Source organism: Hyperolius riggenbachi, chromosome 11 (assembly GCF_040937935.1).
Source record: "Hyperolius riggenbachi isolate aHypRig1 chromosome 11, aHypRig1.pri, whole genome shotgun sequence".
Taxonomy (NCBI): domain Eukaryota; kingdom Metazoa; phylum Chordata; class Amphibia; order Anura; family Hyperoliidae; genus Hyperolius; species Hyperolius riggenbachi.
Window position 1 is genome coordinate 9,160,899 of NC_090656.1, and position 20,238 is coordinate 9,181,136.

General features: G+C 49.2%; 1 protein-coding gene across 1 annotated transcript in view; it reads left to right on the top strand.

The window, feature by feature from the left end:
- The first annotated feature begins 461 nt into the window (after positions 1-461).
- WFDC1 (WAP four-disulfide core domain 1) overlaps positions 462-20,238 on the top strand; it is a 58,702-nt gene continuing 38,925 nt past the window's right edge. Inside the window, exon 1 of the mRNA XM_068260803.1 lies at positions 462-1,831. Within this exon, the coding sequence (XP_068116904.1) occupies positions 1,697-1,831 (135 nt within the window). The 5' untranslated portion in view covers positions 462-1,696. The remainder of the gene's footprint in view (positions 1,832-20,238) is intronic.

Below are 20,238 nucleotides of genomic sequence, written 5' to 3' on the forward strand. Positions count from 1 at the left end.
ATGACTATGTACTCTGTAATGTGCTGCAGAAGATGTCAGTGCTATATAAATACATAATAATAATATGGTAGGACATTAGACTATGACTATGGTAGGATTAGATTGTGAGCTCCTCTGAGGACAGTCAGTGACATGACTATGTACTCTGTATAGCACTGTGGATATCTTCTGAATTTAGGCATAAGATTTATACTAACAGTCCTCTAATATTGGACAAGACCACCAGATATAGATTTGGCAACAACTCCCCCGGCTTTCAATGCAACCAGGTGGAAGAAATGGATCATGTAAGAAAAGTTATTGTGCATTGACCTGTTGCTGAGAGCTGGAGCTGCTGAGAAGCTGAAGACCCCTTGCAGCCCCCCCTGGCCAGGACATATGAGGAGGGGGGCTGTGCCTGCAGATAAACCCCTCCCAGACACCGCTCAGTTCTGGCTCTGAGCTTGAGTTTGAATGAACCCAGAAGACAGATGTGTCCCAGCTGCCGAGGAGATACACATTTTTTCCAGTGTTCACATTTCCAAGGACACAATTTTCCAAGGAACACAAGTGGGGACAGAGACTGGCCTCGGATAGCAGCCTGTGCTGAGTTACTATAGCATGCTAATCAGAAGAAGGACCCTTAAAAGCTAAAGGATATCTCTGAGCCTTTACTAACTAGCTATAGGGACCACTTAAGTGCTACTCACCAGCTACTGAGGACCTTAGAATTGCCACCTATCAACTACAGATGATCCAGAGACCTTACCAACCAACTAAACGGGATTACATAAACTTTACCGACCACAGAAGATCCACATGTCTTTACTGTCCTAAAATAGGTGACTCCAGAGACCTTCCTGACCAACTAAAGGGGATCATAAGAGCTTTACCAACCACAGAAGATCTACGTTTCTTTACTACCCTGGATTAGGTGACCCCAGAGACCTCCCTGACCAACTTAACAAGATCATAAGCGCTTTATCAACCATAGAAGATCCACACTTCTTTACTGTCCTGGAATAGGTAACCACAGAGACCTTCCTGACCAACTAAACGAGATCATAAGAGCTTTATCAACCACAGAAGATCCACGTTTCTTTACTACCTTGGATTTGGCGACCCAAGAGACCTTACTGGCCAACTGAAGAAGATTACAAAAACTTTATTGACTACAGAATATCTACATTTCTTTACTAAGCTGTAATTGGTGACTCCAGAAACCTTACTGGCGGCCAACTGAAGAAGATAAACTTTATTGACCACTGAGGGCTTTAAAAAGTTTACAGACTAGTAATATACAGTACCAAAAAACTTGACTTAGCAGAAGACCTTATTGACCAGCTAAAGGGTCACACTGATATTTAACCGGCCACAGGTGACCCCATAAACGTGACTTATTAAAGAGGATCATAAACATATTTACTAGTTATATTGAATTGTATAAAGTGTACAGATTAGACAGCAGAGAACCCAAGAAAAACCTCTAACCGGTGGAAAGAGGTCCTCCACCTGCATTCAGGCTAGATACAAGGGACACCTGCTGGCCTATTGCATTATGGATGGATATATCTGCCAATGTCACACATTGTGACCTCCAAGGATCTATCGCTGGACCACGACTCCATGTTCTCCCTTGGAGATTGCATCTGATGCCTTCTCCTAGTCTCATATAAAGAAGCCCATTCCCTCTTGTGTCCAGAGCTCCCGATTCAGGATGGTGGACTATGGACCCAGCTGGAGGTCACTGTTGGCTGGACTCTGCTCCATTCTCCTCTATGCGCAGTGCTGCACCTCTCGGAGCTTGAGGAAGAGAGCCCTGCATCTCCGTGTCACCGACACCAAGTATGACGTGAGTCCCACTGACACCCAGGAGTCTGAGTGAGGGAAGGTCTGTGGAGGGGTCAGAGAGGCATAAGGTCCATGTGCATCAGAGGTCTGCAGCAGGTGCAAGTCTCCAGCTGCAATCATAGGGCTGTTCAGTTCAGCTACTAACAACTCTCACACTAGGTGCACACAGGGCCGGTTCAAGTAACAATTGGGCCCTAGGGCAAAATTAGCCTGGGGGCCCCTCAACAGACACCCCCCACCCCTGACCAAAAAGCGTCATTAGAGGCCATTTGTTGCAGCCAAATTACCCTCCTGGGCCCCTGAGCTGGCTGCTGACCCTCCCCCAATCACCTCCCAACTTAACAGACTCTGCAGAGTCCCTGGGGAGCAACAGTTAAGATGGAGGAGGGACACCTAGGGGGCCCCTACAGGCTCTGGGGCCCTGGGGCAATTGCCCATTTTTTCCTATGGTAGCTCCGGCCCTGGGTGCACACATAACATAACGTGAAAGGCAGCGTTTTATGTCATGTTTTATGTTAATGTTATGTGCGTTTTTCATGCTTTTTGTGTGCGTTTCAATGCGTTTGCGGACCACATATACAAAAGGCATATGCGTTTTGTATGCGTTTTTCATGAGTTTTTATATTTCCATTTATGCAAATCACTAGGAAGACAACAGGAAGTGGAAATACAGCATAAAAAATATATATTTTTGGGGAAAACCGCATATAAAATGCATGGAAAACGCATGAAAAACGCATACCAATGCATTCCCATTGATTTTCATTCATGTGCATTTTTTTATGCATTTATGAATATTATGCATCAAAACCTGCATTTTTAAAAACGCAATTTTTAAAACGCATAGAAAACGCATATGCGTTTTTTCCTGCGGCCCATAGACCTCCATTAGCGGTGAAAACGCAGCAGTTTTCGCAACGCTAGCGTTTCTGCTATGTGTGCACCTAGCCTTAGCTGGTTGTGTAGACATGTACCACAGCCAGGTAAAAGTCTCCTTCACAACTTGGCTCATTTGAATTAGCCACAAGGGCCTTTATTCAATTTATTTTTCTCCTAAGTTTTCTCCTAGGAGATAATTTTACATCTTCTGTTTAAAATATCCTTCAACACTCTGCAATAGAAAAAGTACCAAAAAGTAGGTGAAAAAAGTACTATCAATATTATTCTGAGTATTTTCTTGCTTGCTGGTGGCTTAAAGTGCATCTGAACTCTCGCACAGGACAGAAGGAGAACAGAGAGAAATACACCCTGTATGTATTTAGAGAGTTTAGCCAGTGTAATTCCTCCTCATGTGACTAATCACAAGTGTGACTAATCACAACTGTAATTTGATCTCTCAGCTGTGTCAGCACAGGAATCTCCTCTGCCTGGGCAGGGCAGCTAATTTGTAAACACAGGATGTAAACCCTATGCCTGCTTCCATGAAAGCAGGAGGTAGACACACTGAAGATTTATTGCAGGATTTGTATCATCTGTAACAAAGAATGTTTTTTCTTTAAAGGTTATTATGCTGTTGCTTATATTTTACAGCAGAGAGGAAGTTCTGAGTTCAGGTCCACTTTAAAAGGCATTTCATTGATAAGGTGTGATAATATCGCCTAAGAGAAAAAAGTGGGTTGTATAAGGGTCATTATGGTGTGTTACTGTAACACAGGACTCTGCCAAAAATACTCCAGATGGGGGAGGGGGTCCTAGAAAGGACCTGACCCTTATGTCAGAATCATGGTGCAGATGTTGGGTTGTCAGAGGACCTTTTCATCAACTTAGAGTCAGAGGTCAAGGTGGTGGGTTTGGGGTGTTGGGAGTGGAGTTATAAAAACAGGACAGCAATGTTGGGGCGTCAGGTGTACCAGTTGGTCATTTGGGGTGTCTGATCACGAGCAGGGCCGGTTCTCTCATGAAGCAAGGTGAAACCTTTGCATCAGACGAAGAGATTACAGGGGCAGCATGTTTGTACTGTGTTTACACTAACAGCATGCAGTCAGAGCAGGAGGAGAAGCTATGTCATTGGGGAAAAGCAGCTTGTTGTGCTGTGTGAGGATTCTGACAGTGAGTGAGGAGGGGGGAGGCAGGAGAGCAGCATTGGGGAAAAGCAGCTTGATGTGCTGTGTGAGGAGTCTGACAGTGAGTGAGGAGGGTGGAGGCAGGAGAGCATCATTGGGCAAAAGCAGCTTGTTGTGCTGTGTGAGGAGTCTGACAGTGAGTGAGGAGGGGGGAGGCAGGAGAGCAGCATTGAGGAAAAGCAGCTTGATGTGCTGTGTGAGGAGTCTGACAGTGAATGAGGAGGGTGGAGGCAGGAGAGCATCATTGGGGAAAAGCAGCTTGTTGTGCTGTGTGAGGAGTCTGACAGTGAGTGAGGAGGGGGGAGGCAGGAGAGCAGCATTGGTGAAAAGCAGCTTGTTGTGCTGTGTGAGGAGTCTGACAGTGAATGAGGAGGGGGGAGGCAGGAGAGCAGCAGCGTTTCATTTAACTTGCACAGCAGAAGGGAGGAGGTGACACTGCTGTCCTGACTGAGGAGGAGAGGAGGAATGGACTGACTGAGGGTGAGCAGTTTGTCACAGACTCACAGCCAGTGTGCTATTGTGTTGAGCTGCAGCATGCCATGTGAGAACATTAAATGAAGCAGAGTAAATTATCAGGTGCTATGCGATAGTTTCCAAATCATGGGGAGGAGAGGGGGTCGCATCCTTACAAGTTTGCCGCAGGCAGCAAAAAGTCTTGAAATGGCCTGATCACGAGGTAGCTTGATGCACACTATAGGAGGATGAATGGGGTCCAGAGGACATAGTCTGTGTGATACCCATGCTATAGCTGTATATAACTCACCATCACTCCTCTTCAGCATAGGAAAAAAAACATAAAAAGAGAGGGGAGCTTTGAGCTGACTATAGACACCAACGGTACTTCTGCTAGACAGGTCTCAGCCTCTACACGCGTGTGTCCCACTATGCCGAGCCGGGGACCAGGCTCTCACTCGCACAGGCGGATGTGACGTCACGTCCCAGGATCCTCCGGAGCCAGTTACCACAACAACCAGGACGCTCGCTAGTGCGGGCCATAAGGAATATCGGGGAAGCTGCTGCGGGGTAAATCCCGCCGCAGCACATAAGATACACGTACTGAAAGTACTATTGGGTATAAATTTATTTAAAACAACGCGTTTCGCAGAGGTTCATCCTCCGCTTTTTCAAGTTCATCATCTCACTCGCCTGGTCCCCGGCTCGGCATAGTGGGACACACGCGTGTAGAGGCTGTGCTGCAGTGCTAATGCTGGGGAGGGAGAGGTCAGTATGGGTCCTAGGTGGAAGGAGAGGTCACTGTGGGTGCAAGGTTAAGGGACAGGTCACTATGAATGAAGGGGGAGGGGGAGGTCACTGCTGTCAGGGAGAGACCATCTTACCTGCTGCCACACAACTGCAGGGATGGTTACACTTCCTGTATGGGACCTTTTTACTCCAAAGTGTCCCAGAGGGGAGGAGCTTCCTGTGGGTGGTGGGCAGGGCTTCCTGTGCACAGTGGGCGGGGCTTTAAAGGAAACTTAAAGTGAAAAAAAATAATTTCCATTTACTTACCTGGAGCTTCTACCATACCCTGAAGTCTTTCTGGTCCCTCGCCCTCATCCTGCCCTCCACCACGCCTCTGGTGTACCCCTCCAATGCTGGATACGCGGCTCTGTGCCACGCGCCTCCTGCAAGGCACTCCCGCGGCCAAGAGCACCCGAGTGGCTCTTGGAGGGAAGAGAGTGATGGGGCCCTGTAATGATTTTGCAATGAGGCCCTTTTACTTATAATGACCTCCCTGCTATTCCCGTACAAGTAATACAAGCCTCCCATCGCTTGATGTGTGTAAGTGTAGTTTTCCATTCTGTCATCTCCAAACTGTTGTTGCCTGTAGAGTGTCAGCCTTGCGTTCCATCAGTGGCGGACACAGCCAGCAGTGGGCCCCTGTGCAAAATTGTAATTGTGGGCCCCCTATGACCTGCGGCGCGCGTAGTGCGCCGCGGCAAAATATGGGCGTGGCTACAACCTGCGGCGCGCTAAGCGCGCCGCGGCAAAAATTAGTGGACAGAACCTGCGGCGCGTAGCGCCGCGGCAAAAAAATGGGCGTGGCAATGACCGGATGAGGGCGGAGCTAACTGTAACTTAAAGCGAACCCGGGGTGAGGGTTTATTTCCTTTTAAACAATACTAGTTGCCTGGCGGCCCTGCTGATCTATTTGGCTGCAGTAATAAACTGAATTACACCAGCAACAAGCATGCAGCTAATCTTCTCAGTTCTGACAATATTGTCAGAAACCCCTGACCTGCTGCATGCTTGTTCAGGGTCTATGGTTGAAAGAATAAGAGGCAGAGGACCAGCACGGCAGCCAGGCAACTGGTATTGCTTAAAAGGAGAGAAATATGGCAGCCTCAATATTATTCTCACCTCAGGTTCCCTTGAAAAGTGCAACGCAAAGACAGTGGGCCCAAGTTTTGGTGACCCTTTCCCCAGAAAATTCACATAATTGTGCAGGTTTTCTCAAGAAAATACACATATATGCCCAGAAAATACGTGCAATCATGTCGGCAGATATGCCCAGAAAATACGTGCAATCATGTCGGCAGATATGCCCAGAAAATATGTGCAATCAAGTCGGCAGATATGCCCAGAAAATACGTGCAATCAAGTCGGCAGATATGCCCAGAAAATACGTGCAATCAAGTCGGCAGATATGCCCAGAAAATACGTGCAAACAAGTCGGCAGATATGCCCAGAAAATACGTGCAAACAAGTCGGCAGATATGCCCAGAAAATACATGCAATCAAGTCGGCAGATATGCCCAGAAAATACATGCAATCATGTCGGCAGATTTGCGAAGAAAATACATGCAATCATGTGGCAGACCTGCCCAGAACATACACCTGCTAATATAAATAAAACAAAAACATTTACTCACCTGCAGCAGCAGACCTCCTGTCCCAGCCTCCATCCGGCGCGCAGCTCCCATGGGTGGTTGGGTGGATAGGTAGCCTAGTGGGTGGGTGAGTGGGTGGGTGGGTTGGTAGCCTGGTTGAGTGGGTGGGTTGGTAGCCTGGTGGGTGGGTGGGTAGGTAGCCTGGTGGGTGGGTGGGTAGGTAGCCGGGTGGGTAGGTAGCCTGGTGGGTGGGTGGGTAACTAGCCCGGTAGGTAGGTAGGTAGCCCGGTGGGTGGGTAGGTAGGTAGCCTGGTGGGTGCGTGGGTAGCCGGGTGGGTGGGTAGGTAGCCTGGTGGGTGGGCTGGTAACTAGCCCGGTAGGTAGCCGGGTGGGTGGTTAGGTAGGAAGCCTGGTGGGTGGGTAGCCGGGTGGGTGGGTAGGTAGGTAGCCGGGTGGGTGGTTAGGTAGGTAGCCGGGTGGGTAGGTAGGAAGCCTGGTGGGTGGGTAGGTAGCCGGGTGGGTAGGTAGGTAGCCGGGTGGGTAGGTAGGAAGCCTGGTGGGTGGGTAGGTAGCCTGGTGGGTGGGTAGGTAGGTAGCCTGGTGGGTGGGTAGGTAGCCTGGTGGGTAGGTAGGTAGCCGGGTGGGTAGGTAGGAAGCCTGGTGGGTGGGTAGGTAGCCTGGTGGGTGGGTAGGTAGGTAGCCTGGTGGGTGGGTAGGTAACCTGGTGGGTGGGTTGGTAACTAGCCCGGTAGGTAGCCGGGTGGGTGGTTAGGTAGGTAGCCAGGTGGGTGGTTAGGTAGGTAGCCGGGTGGGTGGTTAGGTAGGTAGCCGGGTAGCCGGGTGGGTGGGTAGGTAGCCTGGTGGGTGGGTTGGTAACTAGCCCGGTAGGTAGCCGGGTGGGTGGTTAGGTAGGTAGCCGGGTGGGTGGTTAGGTAGGTAGCCGGGTAGGTAGGTAGGTAGCCGGGTGGGTAGGTAGCCGGGTGGGTAGGTAGCCGGGTGGGTGGTTAGGTAGTTGAGTGGGTGGTTAGGTAGGAAGCCTGGTGGGTGGGTAGGTAGCCGGGTGGGTAGGTAGCCGGGTGGGTGGTTAGGTAGTTGGGTGGGTGGTTAGGTAGGAAGCCTGGTGGGTGGGTAGGTAGCCGGGTGGGTAGGTAGGTAGGAAGCCTGGTGGGTGGTTAGGTAGTCGGGTGGGTAGGTAGGTAGCCGGGTGGGTAGGTAGCCGGGTGGGTAGCTATCCGGGTGGGGGGCCCGACTCCTATCCTCCCTCCCTCCCTTCCTTCCTCACCTCGGGGGGCCCCCTCCCGATATGCGCGGCGGGAGAGTGAGCGGCAAATGCAGGAAGTCTTCAGGGCTCTCCAGGCATCCGCTAGAGGCCCAGCCGCTGAGTCTCCAATATGTCTCCAACTGGAGACATATTGGAGACCAAGCGGCTGGGCCTCTAGCGGATGCCTGGAGAGCCCTTCCTGCATTTGCCGCTCGCTCGCTCTCCCGCCGCGCATATCGGGAGGGGGCCCCCGAGGTGAGGGAGGGAGGGAGGATAGGAGTCGGGGGGCCCCCGGGAATAAAATAATAAAAAAAAAAAAAATATTAAAAAAAAAAAAAAAAGTACTTAATGCCATGGGCCCCTGAAGAAAACGGAACTTCAGGGGCCCTCGTGCGGCGGCACGGCCTGCACGGCCGTATGTCCGCCCCTGCGTTCCATATCCTGCGGTATGTCAGGGCTGTATGATAATATACACAGGTTTGATTTGTGGAGGAGGATGGTAAACAAATTATGCTGAGCGAGGATTCTGTATTACCCAACGCCGGGACACGGGACAGCTGCTCGCCCCGCCACGTGTTCCGTCCGTACGCGCTTAACCCCTTCCCGCCCGCCTTCTCCGTTACGTCAGACGATACATCTTCGGATTTTCGCTGAAGTCTGGACTTTATTTTCTGTATTTGGGGAGGAGAGACTCACATTCCAAGTGTGCAAATAATAAAATACAGTCACGCAAGCGCCGCAGCACCACCTGTCCGAGCCTGTACCCCCCCCCCCCCCGCTGGCACGCAGCCCACCATGCATGCTGCCCTGTAAAACAGGTTTAAATATAGATGAGAGGGGCAGCCCAGCCTCTGCAGGCTTCATGCTACAAATAGCAGTAGGTGGGTGGCCAGATCTGCAGAAGGGGGACTGCCGATATAGGGCAAAACATGGCAACTTTGCAATAACCCTGGTAGCAAGGGATTATGGGAAATCAGACAGAGGTGGTGGCCACAGTGGCTCAGAAGGGTAATCATGTGACTAGCCAGCAGAATCTTAAAACAGCGGCAAAAACATACCGTTAGGCCTCGTTCACATCTAAAATTGTAATCACAAACGCAAGCGTTCTGTGTTTTTGTACAGCGGGTGTCTTCCCGCCTCCTGGCACGCCACTGTGCGCTGCATTTTTTTGTAAAAGCGCTTTTCTAAGTGCTTTTTCCAGAGCAGTTTTGTCATTCACTCCCTGACGCAAATAAAGTTAACTCTTTGACCCGGAAAAGTATAAATACAATGTACTCTAAAAAACGCTAACGCAATCGCTGCATAAAGCGGGTTTGTGAGTGTTCAGCGCTCTTCCTATACCTTCCATTATAGCAAAAAGGCCCCAAAAATGGTACAGGCACGCCCTTAGTGTAAACGAGCCCTCAGTGATGCTAATTTTTCCACCTTGGTGTGAATTTTATTGCATTTTGTATGCAGCTGGGAGCTGGACCAATCCATACTGAGAGCAGCTGCATTTTGATTGGGTCTGTTACAAAAACATAATAAACTGCCATAACATTCTCATTCTATATCCGCGCAGCCGTCAGAGATGGTCAATGAATTGCTAAGCATTTAGGCCTAGGGCGTACTAGGGCGATTTTTGCAGCATTCTGGGATCGCCGATTTGCCAATGAGAGTGAGTTGGGGGGACCACACTAGTGCGATTGTGATTAAGGGTAGTAGCAATTGCAGGATATGCAGCATGTTAAGTGCGTTAACGCTCAATGCAAAGCACTGCATAAATTGTTTATCAAAGCGACAATAGGGGGAGGTCCCTGCCCTTGCGAGCTTACAATCTAGAGCATGGATTGGAAATGGACTGGAAAACATGATGCCCTGAGGTCCAGTCCCAATGGCAATGCAACGGATGGTCAATGTATCCACCAACTGTGCGAGTCACCCCTAAAGGGACGTCATCTACACACAGACCGTCTGCACAGAGAAACGCTAGGACTTCCGCAGAGTTACTCCTGCCAGAAGTGGTTTTCAATGTTTATAACATTGGATCAGGCCGGTTTCACACCAGTATCCGGCATTTTGGATGCGGTGCTTTCGAATGATCGCACGGCACCGCAATGCAGTAAACAGCCTTTAAAAATACTGGTTGTAATGCGCGGTAACTTTTGGCAGGAAGCCAAGCTATAAGTGAGGTTCTCTATCTCCCACTTCCTGTGGCCGAAATACGAATTGCATGGAAGTGTATTGAAAAAATAAGCCTCCGCTCACGCACACAGCAACACGAACGCGAAAAATTTTAGGACATGGGCGTCACCATTGACTTACATGACTTCCAGTCACCGCAGATGTTGAATGGTAACATGCTGATGCTTTTGCGTCAGATCGGAAGCTCCCACCACATCGCCTCCGATCTGAAGTGTCCCATTGGCTTTTATTGCTTTAGCGTTACCCTGCGGTACAAAAAAAAACGGTAACGCAACGCAATGGAAACATCCCAGTGTGAAAAGAGCCTCAGGGTGGCCACTAATGGTGCAATTTTTAGTGAAGAATAAGACAGTTGTGATCGGATTGAGAGAAAATAAACTCTGTTGATGTTCCCAATCGACTACGAACGATTCTAAAATTGATCGTGCCATGGCAATTTTGTCCGGTTTTATCGGAAAATGTTTTTTTATCATTGGTTGTGATGGATAGGAAGCAGGGCCGGGCCGAGGCAGAGGGGAGAGAGGCTCCAGCCTCAGGGCGCAGTGTAGGAGGGGCGCAGGTTGGGGCAGAGGCAAGAGAGGCTCCAGCCTTAGGGCGCAGTGTAGGAGGGGCGCAGGTTGAGGCAGAGGCAAGAGAGGCTCCAGCCTCAGGGTGCAGTGTAGGAGGGGGCGCAGGGTGGAGCAGAGGCAAGAGAGGCTCCAGCCTCAGGGCGCAGTGTAGGAGGGGCGCAGGGCGGGGCAGAGGCGAGAGAGGCTCCAGCCTCAGGGCACAGTGTAGGAGGGGCGCATTGTGGGGCAGAGGCAAGAGAAGCTCCAGCCTCAGGGTACAGTGTAGGAGGGGGGCGCAGGGAGGAGCAGAGGCAAGAGAGGCTCCAGCCTCAGGGCGCAGTGTAGGAGGGGGCACCGGGCCGAGGCAGAGGCAAGAGAGGCTCCAGCCTCAGGGCGCAGTGTAGGAGGGGCGCCGGGCTGAGGCAGAGGCGAGAGAGGCTCCAGCCTCAGGGCGCAGTGTAGGAGGGGCGCAGGGCGGGGCAGAGGCGAGAGAGACTCCAGCCTCAGGGCGCTGTGTAGGAGGGGGGCGTACAACTCACTCAGCTATCATTCCCCTATTGTCATAGCTCCCAACTGTCCCTTTTTCGGAGGGACAGTCCCTTTTTGGGATCCCTGTCCCTCTGTCCCTCTTTCACCCTCATTTGTCCCTCTTTCAGGACTTTGTCCCTCTTTCCATGTAAATACATATATTTCTATACTAAAAATGTGTTTGACTTTAAACTTTATTCCCAACCTTTAAATTGATATAATACTAATTTTAAAATGTTACTATGAAGTAAAATGAACCAGGATTGAAAGGACCAATGTGGTTTGAATTATAAAACAATATATTTTTCTTATGAAATCTTTATGGTATGCGTGACTAGAGGCGTGGTGAGGGCGTGGCCAGGGGTGTGGCAGGGGCGTGGCTTAAGTGTCCCTTTTTCTCATCTCAAAAAGTTGGGAGGTATGCCTATTGTGTTTGAAGCAGAGAGAAATAAGAAAAGAGGATACATGACAGTGACTGCAAGCAGGCGCGGACTGACCCGGGGGGACGGGAGGCAATTGCCCCCCGGGCCGTTCAGATACCAAGTACTTAGGGCCGGCGGCGCGTGCGAGCACAGGACAATTGTGCAGACCGCAGTGAATAGTTACAGTAGTGAGCTGTACGCGCGATGTTTACCACGGCCGCTCAATAGCCAGCCCCCAGCCCACCCCCCTGTTATAGTCAGACAAGACAGACTTACTGCATGGGCGGAGCAGAGGCTGATGAATAAAGATGCACGGCTTGCATCGGTCTGCCTCCATCCTCCCCTTGTAATTCAAGTAACCAATCGGGCTGAGGCGGCATGGCCGTGGCGTGCGTGCCCTGGTGCGTGGCTGCGTGCAGGCTGCGTGCAGGCAGCGTGCTGCATGAGCGTGTTCACGCTATTTGGCTGGGAGTTGGGAGTCGGGACTTCACTTGACTTGACTTCGCCCCCCGCCTGGAGCCATCAGCTATTCCCGCTCAGCTCACTGATCTGCTGAGGAGAAGCCTTGCTGTCAGAGGGAGCCTTCTGCTGGGCTGACTGGAGGAGGAGTCAGACTCGGAGGGATCAGGTCGGGTCCAGGTCGCCACTCGCCAGGCAAGGTTTTTTATACATTTTGATTGTGTACTTCTTGTTGTTGCCAGTTGCCACCCCCACATAATACAATTCTGACCCGGGCCAGCCCAAGGGAATTGCGATTTTCTGTTGACTGCTGCCGACCGACTGTACGATTTTCTGGTGACTGCTGCCCACATTGCGATTTTTCTGGTGAATGCTGCCCACTGTACGATTTTCTGGTGACTGCTGCCCACTGTACGATTTTCTGGTGAGCGCTGCCCACTGTACGATTTTCTGGTGAGCGCTGCCCACTGTACGATTTTCTGGTGAGCGCTGCCCACTGTACGATTTTCTGGTGAGCGCTGCCCACTGTACGATTTTCTGGTGACTGCTGCCCACTGTACGATTTTCTGGTGACTGCTGCCCACTGTACGATTTTCTGGTGAACGCTGCCCACTGTACGATTTTCTGGTGACTGCTGCCCACATTGCGATTTTTCTGGTGACTGCTGCCCACATTACGATTTTCAGGTGTCTGCTGCCCACTGTACGATTTTCTGGTGACTGCTGCCCACTGTACGATTTTCTGGTGAACGCTGCCCACATTGCGATTTTTCTGGTGAATGCTGCCCACTGTACGATGTTCTGGTGACTGCTGCCCACTGTACGATTTTCTGGTGAGCGCTGCCCACTGTACGATTTTCTGGTGAGCGCTGCCCACTGTACGATTTTCTGGTGAACGCTGCCCACTGTACGATTTTCTGGTGAGCGCTGCCCACTGTACGATTTTCTGGTGAGCGCTGCCCACTGTACGATTTTCTGGTGAGCGCTGCCCACTGTACGATTTTCTGGTGAGCGCTGCCCACTGTACAATTTTCTGATGAACGCTGCCCACATTGCGATTTTCTGTTGACTGCTGCCAACTGTACGATTTTCTGGTGAACGCTGCCCACATTGCGATTTTCTGGTGACTGCTGCCCACTGTACGATTTTCTGGTGAGCGCTGCCCACTGTACGATTTTCTGGTGAGCGCTGCCCACTGTACGATTTTCTGGTGAACGCTGCCCACTGTACGATTTTCTGGTGAGCGCTGCCCACTGTACGATTTTCTGGTGAGCGCTGCCCACTGTACGATTTTCTGGTGAGCGCTGCCCACTGTACGATTTTCTGGTGAGCGCTGCCCACTGTACAATTTTCTGATGAACGCTGCCCACATTGCGATTTTCTGTTGACTGCTGCCAACTGTACGATTTTCTGGTGAACGCTGCCCACATTGCGATTTTCTGGTGACTGCTGCTCACTGTACGATTTTCTGGTAAACACTGCCCTCATTGCGATTTTCTGTTGACTGCTGCCAACTGTACGATTTTCTGGCGACTGCTGCCCACTGTACGATTTTCTGGTGAACGCTGCCCACATTGCGATTTTCTGGTGACTGCTGCTCACTGTACGATTTTCTGGTGACTGCTGCCCACTGTACGATTTTCTGGTGACTGCTGCCAACTGTACGATTTTCTGGTGACTGCTGCCAACTGTACGATTTTCTGGTGAACGCTGCCCACTGTACGATTTTCTGGTGACTGCTGCCCACTGTACGATTTTCTGGTGACTGCTGCCCACTGTACGATTTTCTGGTGACTGCTGCCCACTGTACGATTTTCTGGTGACTGCTGCCCACTGTACGATTTTCTGGTGACTGCTGCCCACTGTACGATTTTCTGGTGACTGCTGCCTACTGTACGATTTTCTGGTGACTGCTGCCCACTATATTATTTTCTGGTGCCTGCTGCCCACTGTACGATTTTCTGGTGACTGCTGCCTACTGTACGATTTTCTGGTGCCTGCTGCCTACTGTACGATTTTCTGGTGACTGCTGCCTACTGTACGATTTTCTGGTGACTGCTGCCTACTGTACGATTTTCTGGTGACTGCTGCCCACTGTACGATTTTCTGGTGACTGCTGCCTACTGTACGATTTTCTGGTGACTGCTGCCCACATTGCGATTTTCTGGTGACTGCTGCCCACTTTACGATTATTTTATGGTGAAATGCTGCCCACTTTACGAGTATTTTATGGTGAAATGATGCCCACTTTATGATTATTTTATGGTGAAATGCTGCCCACTTTATGATTATTTTATGGTGAAATGCTGCCCTATTTACGATTATTTTATGGCGGGCTGCCCACTTTACCCACTTAACGATTAATTTCTGGTGAAATGTTGCCCACTTTACGATTATTTTACAGTGAAATGCTGCCCACTTTACGATGAATTTCTGGTGCATTTATTATTTTATAGTGAAACACTGCCCCATTACAATTATTTTATAGTGAAACGCTGCCCCATTACAATTATTTGGTACCTATGGGGGGCCCCATCCAAATTTTCTCAGGGGGGCCCAGTGATTTCTAGTTACGCCCCTGGATAAGGTGTTAAAAAAGTTGAAAAGTTTTTGACAGTCCCTAGACTCCAGGAGGGCTGCTTTCTGACTTGTGTGAGAGACCAGCAGGGACAGGAGTCCTATTACAGGCAAGTAGCCTCTGTGTGATGTGTACAGATAAGTTCTCTGCTCCATCTCAGGCTATTCTCAGTATCTCTCCACTCCTTCTCTCTCTGGGCTAGTACACGCCAAAATCACAATAGCAATCGCTAGCAATTTGCGATTTTGTGAAGCGATTTTTGAATGAATTGCTCTAAAAAATGCTACATGCAGTGTGTTTGCGATTTTTAAAAAATCAGAACACTGCTGTGAGAACACGCTCATAGGGTAACATTAGCCAAGCAATTTTCAAATCACTGTCGATTTGAAAAATGCTCAGAAGCCCTCTTGGTTGGCACCAGCCCTCTCTCATTCACCTTTGTTTCCCTTTTCCCCTAGTGCTGGGTGTCTGTGTCTTCTTCTTATACAGGAAAGCTAAATAAAAGTGCAAACCTGGTGAGGCAAATTATTGATATTATTATTTAGTATTGAGACATCATTTTGGCTGGGGCTGCGATAACGGGCCTCTGATTTGTGTTTCCCCCCAGGCCAAAAGGTCCCAGTCCTCCCCTGACTGCAAGCCAGATAACTAGAGATTAAGGTGTTGGGGGCCCTGAGGCACCTCTTAGTCTAATAGCAATCAGTGTGTGACGGCTGGGGTGGGAGGGATGGAGGGAGGGGCCTCTTAGTGTAATAGCAATCAGTGTGTGACGGTTGGGGTGGCAGGGATGGAGGGGCGCACTTTGGTGTCTCTGCCTTGGCTGCTGGAGGACCTTGTCCTGGCTTTGATAGGAAGTACAGATTGGTTAGTTGATGGCGCAATAATTGTCAGGGGTGCAGTCTTAAGGTGGCCATACACTCGTTAGATTAGCAGCAGATAGATCATCAGATAGATTTCTTATCTATCTGATGTGTTTAGGAACATTTTTTTATTAGGAACAGATTTCCAATAGATTTCAGTTTGAAATTTATTGAAAATCGATCTGATGGCATTTTTTGCCATCAGATTTCCATTAGGTCCAATGCAAAATGATAAGCAATCTCAACAGATCGACCTAGATTTTCCAGCCTGCCAGATCGATTGAAATCGATCGAAATCGGCTGCAAATCGATCAATCGGTCAATCGATTTGCAATCGATTGATCGATTTTGATCGATCGGCCAAAAATCGGCTAAGTGTATGGGCCCCTTTATGCTGGGTACACCCGATGCGGTTTTCCGCTCGATTTTCCACCGGTCGGTTTTTCCGCTCGATTCTGCACTCGATTCGCTTATCTTCCGCTCGTTTTTCTTATCTTTTTTCCATTCACTTCTATGGGAAATCAAGCGCAGAATCGATCGGAAGGAATATCAGACATGACGGGAATTATCTATCTAATCCATCTATCGACCGGAAAAGCTTGTCGTCTGTACTCAGCATTATAAAGCGTTCCACCCCTGGTCTCCATCATTCGATGAGGCTGAGTGGCATGAATTGGGTGATGGTTTATAGATGGGTATCAGCAGTTTATATAGCCGGGGGCAGCTGTTTGGTCGGATCTTTTCCGGTGTTTAGCTAGGAATAATGATCCTGCAATAACTCTTTAGCTATTTCGACGTGTTCCCGCAGCTGTCTAGAATTCCCCGGGTTCGGCTGAGGACACCAGCCCGGTTATGCCAGGCGAAGTGAGATCCTGGGAGCGTCCGAGGCCACCGGCCGGCCCACAGAACAGATGGTGGTTTCTGGTGGTGTAGGAGAGACCACCGTAGTCGTGTATACAGTCTGTGGTTACCACGGGGCCCCCTGGGTACAGGAACTGCTTATTGGAAACTTTTATTATAGTGTTGGCACACACTCAGGTCCACTTAGCTAGCTGTAAAGTCTTTTTATGTTCGTTTGTTTTTTCTTCTTTTCTGCAGGATAGAGATGAAAATTATGTACAAATTAAATAAACCTTTCTATAGTTCTCATGGTGCCAGGCTCGGATTTACATCACAGGAGTCTATAGGCAGAAATGTCCTGGCACCTTTGACTCCGTCCTCCACAAACCTACAAACCCCCCCGCCAAACCGCCCCGTAAGTGTGCTCACTGTCCCAGCTGTCACTTCTTCCCTTGCCCATCATAGGTAGATACAGGTGTCCCTTACTATTAGGTAACCAGAGGTAACCTCACTATGAAGTAGCTAGAGGTGCCCCCGGACTGAAGGGAGATCTCATCAGTGGAATGCAGAGACCGGGGTGAATAACCTCTCATTTACGGTTTGCTTGGGACTCTGTATAGGGAAGGAGGGAGGCACTCAGGGAGGAGAGTGAGCTGCCCTTTCGTGATCAGGCGCCTGTAGGCATGTGCCTACAGTGATTCATGGTAAATCCGGCCCTGCATGGTGCCATACGATTAATTATCTACTATAAATGAATGATCTATCTGTGAGATTTGTTAACCCTTTCCAATCCAATTTTGTGGTCATATACATCCCCCCCCCCCCCCAGCACTTAAAGGGGAACTGAAGTAAGAGGTATACGGAGGCTGCCATATTTATTTCCTTTTAAACAATACCAGTTGCCTGGCAGCTCTGCTGGTCTTTTTCTCTGCAGTAGTATCTGAATAACACCAGAAACAAGCATGCAGCTAGTCTTGTCAGATCTGACTTTAAAGTCTGAAACATGATCTGCTGCATGCTTGTTCCGGGTCTATGGCTAATAGTATTAGAGGCAGAGGATCAGCAGGGCTGCCAGGCAACTGGTATTGCTTAAACATGGCAGCCTTCATATCGCTCTCTCTTCAGTTCCCCTTTAAGTTTTTCCGTTGTGCTAGGGGGGGGGATGTGAGTGATTGCAAAATGGCAGCAGCGGGGGTGATCCAGAGGGTCTGTACCTCCTCGCTCTAGAGTGCGGAGGGGACACAGAAGTGCCCCATTGGTTCCCATGACAATCAGCAAATTAAGGGAAATGTGGACGCCCGTGGCAAGTGATAAAACAGCAGGGAAACGCAGGAGGAGGCAGAACCCACCAATAAGGTGCGACGCTGTTCACCTTTAAACAATTTTATAAGACTTATAAGTTAATTGGCTTCCCCCTAAAAGTTGGCCCTAGAATACGATACATACATAGACATATGACAATGGTAGGGACTAGATTGTGAGCCCCTCTGAGGGAGAGTTAAGTGACAAGACAATATGTATTCTGTGCAGCGCTGTGAAAGATGTCGGCGCTATATAAATACTAAATAATAATAATAAAAGGGGCCCAACTTCCACTTTCTTTGACCTCTCTCCAGGGCTGGATTTAATATAAGGCACTGTAGGCTCATGCCTAGAGGCGTCTTATGAAGGAGAGGTGGCTTCCTGTCCCCAAATGCCCTCCTACCTATTGGGGGGCAGGGCTACTTAATACTCTGGTGGGGGCACATCTGGCTCCCTATACTTGGGGCTTTCAGCTTACTAAAAGCACCACACAGGGGGACCCACGCCTATTACCTTGCCTAATGCTTCATACACACTTGAGATAAAAGTCTTTGGAAAATGCAATATCACAGACCAATTTTACCCCATTCCATGTAGTATGGGAGCCATACCTACACAGTCTATTCTATGGAGCTGCACTCCCCATCAGATAAAAATCTTTGCAAGATGCTGCACACACAGATGCTGTACAGACACAAAAGATCAGTATCTGCAAAAGATCTGTTCCTGCCAAAGATCCGTTCCTGCAAATTGCATTCATAGTCTATGAGATCTGCAGATCACCATACACACCTTGTTTAACTGACATTCATCTGCAGATCAGACAATCATCTGCAGATCTGAAAATCCATCCTGGTGGATCTGATCTGCAGATGATTGTCTGTTAAACAAGGTGTGTATGAGGATCTGCAGATATCAGACTATGAATGCAATTTGCAGGAATGGATCTTTTGCAGGAACAGATCTTTTGCAGATACTGATCTTTTGTGTCTGTACAGCATCTTTGTGTGCAGCATCTTGCAAAGATTTTTTTCTGATGGGGAGTGCAGCTCCATAGAATAGACTGTGTAGGTGTGGCTCTCATACTACATGGAAGGAGGTAAGATTTCTGTCTGATGGGGAGTTCAGCTCCATAGAATAGACTGTGTAGGTGTGGCTCTCATACTACATGGAAGGGGGTAAGATTTCTGTGTGATGGGGAGTGCAGCTCCATAGAATAGACTGTGTAGGTATGGCTCTCATACTACATGGGAGGGGGTAAGATTTCTGTCTGATGGGGAGTGCAGCTCCATAGAATATACTGTGTAGGTGTGGCTCTCATACTACATGGAAGGAGGTAAGATTTCTGTGTGATGGGGAGTGCAGCTCCATAGAATAGACTGTGTAGGTATGGCTCTCATACTACATGGGAGGGGGTAAGATTTCTGTCTGATGGGGAGTTCAGCTCCATAGAATAGACTGTGTAGGTGTGGCTCTCATACTACATGGAAGGGGGTAAGATTTCTGTCTGATGGGGAGTTCAGCTCCATAGAATAGACTGTGTAGGTGTGGCTCTCATACTACATGGAAGGGGGTAAGATTTCTGTCTGATGGGGAGTGCAGCTCCATAGAATAGACTGTGTAGGTGTGGCTCTCATACTACATGGAAGGGGGTAAGATTTCTGTCTGATGGGGAGTGCAGCTCCATAGAATAGACTGTGCAGGTGTGGCTCTCATACTACATGGAAGGGGGTAAGATTTCTGTCTGATGGGGAGTGCAGCTCCATAGAATAGACTGTGTAGGTATGGCTCTCATACTACATGGAAGGGGTTAAGATTTCTGTCTGATGTGGAGTGCAGCTCCATAGAATAGATAGACTGTGTAGGTGTGGCTCTCATACTACATGGAAGGGGGTAAGATTTCTATCTGATGGGGAGTGCAGCTCCATAGAATAGACTGTGTAGGTATGGCTCTCATACTACATGGAAGGGGGTAAGATTTTTGTCTGATGGGAAGTCAGCTCCATAGAATAGACTGTGTAGGTGTGGCTCTCATACTACATGGAAGGAGGTAAGATTTCTGTCTGATGGGGAGTGCAGCTCCATAGAATAGACTGTGTAGGTGTGGCTCTCATACTACATGGAAGGGGGTAAGATTTCTGTCTGATGGGGAGTGCAGCTCCATAGAATAGACTGTGCAGGTGTGGCTCTCATACTACATGGAAGGGGGTAAGATTTCTGTCTGATGGGGAGTGCAGCTCCATAGAATAGACTGTGTAGGTATGGCTCTCATACTACATGGAAGGGGGTAAGATCTCTGTCTGATGGAGAGTTCAGCTCCATAGAATAGACTGTGTAGGTATGGCTCTCATACTACATGGAAGGGGGTAAGATTTCTATCTGATGGGGAGTGCAGCTCCATAGAATAGACTGTGTAGGTATGGCTCTCATACTACATGGAAGGGGGTAAGATTTTTGTTTGATGGGAAGTCAGCTCCATAGAATAGACTGTGTAGGTGTGGCTCTCATACTACATGGAAGGGGGTAAGATTTC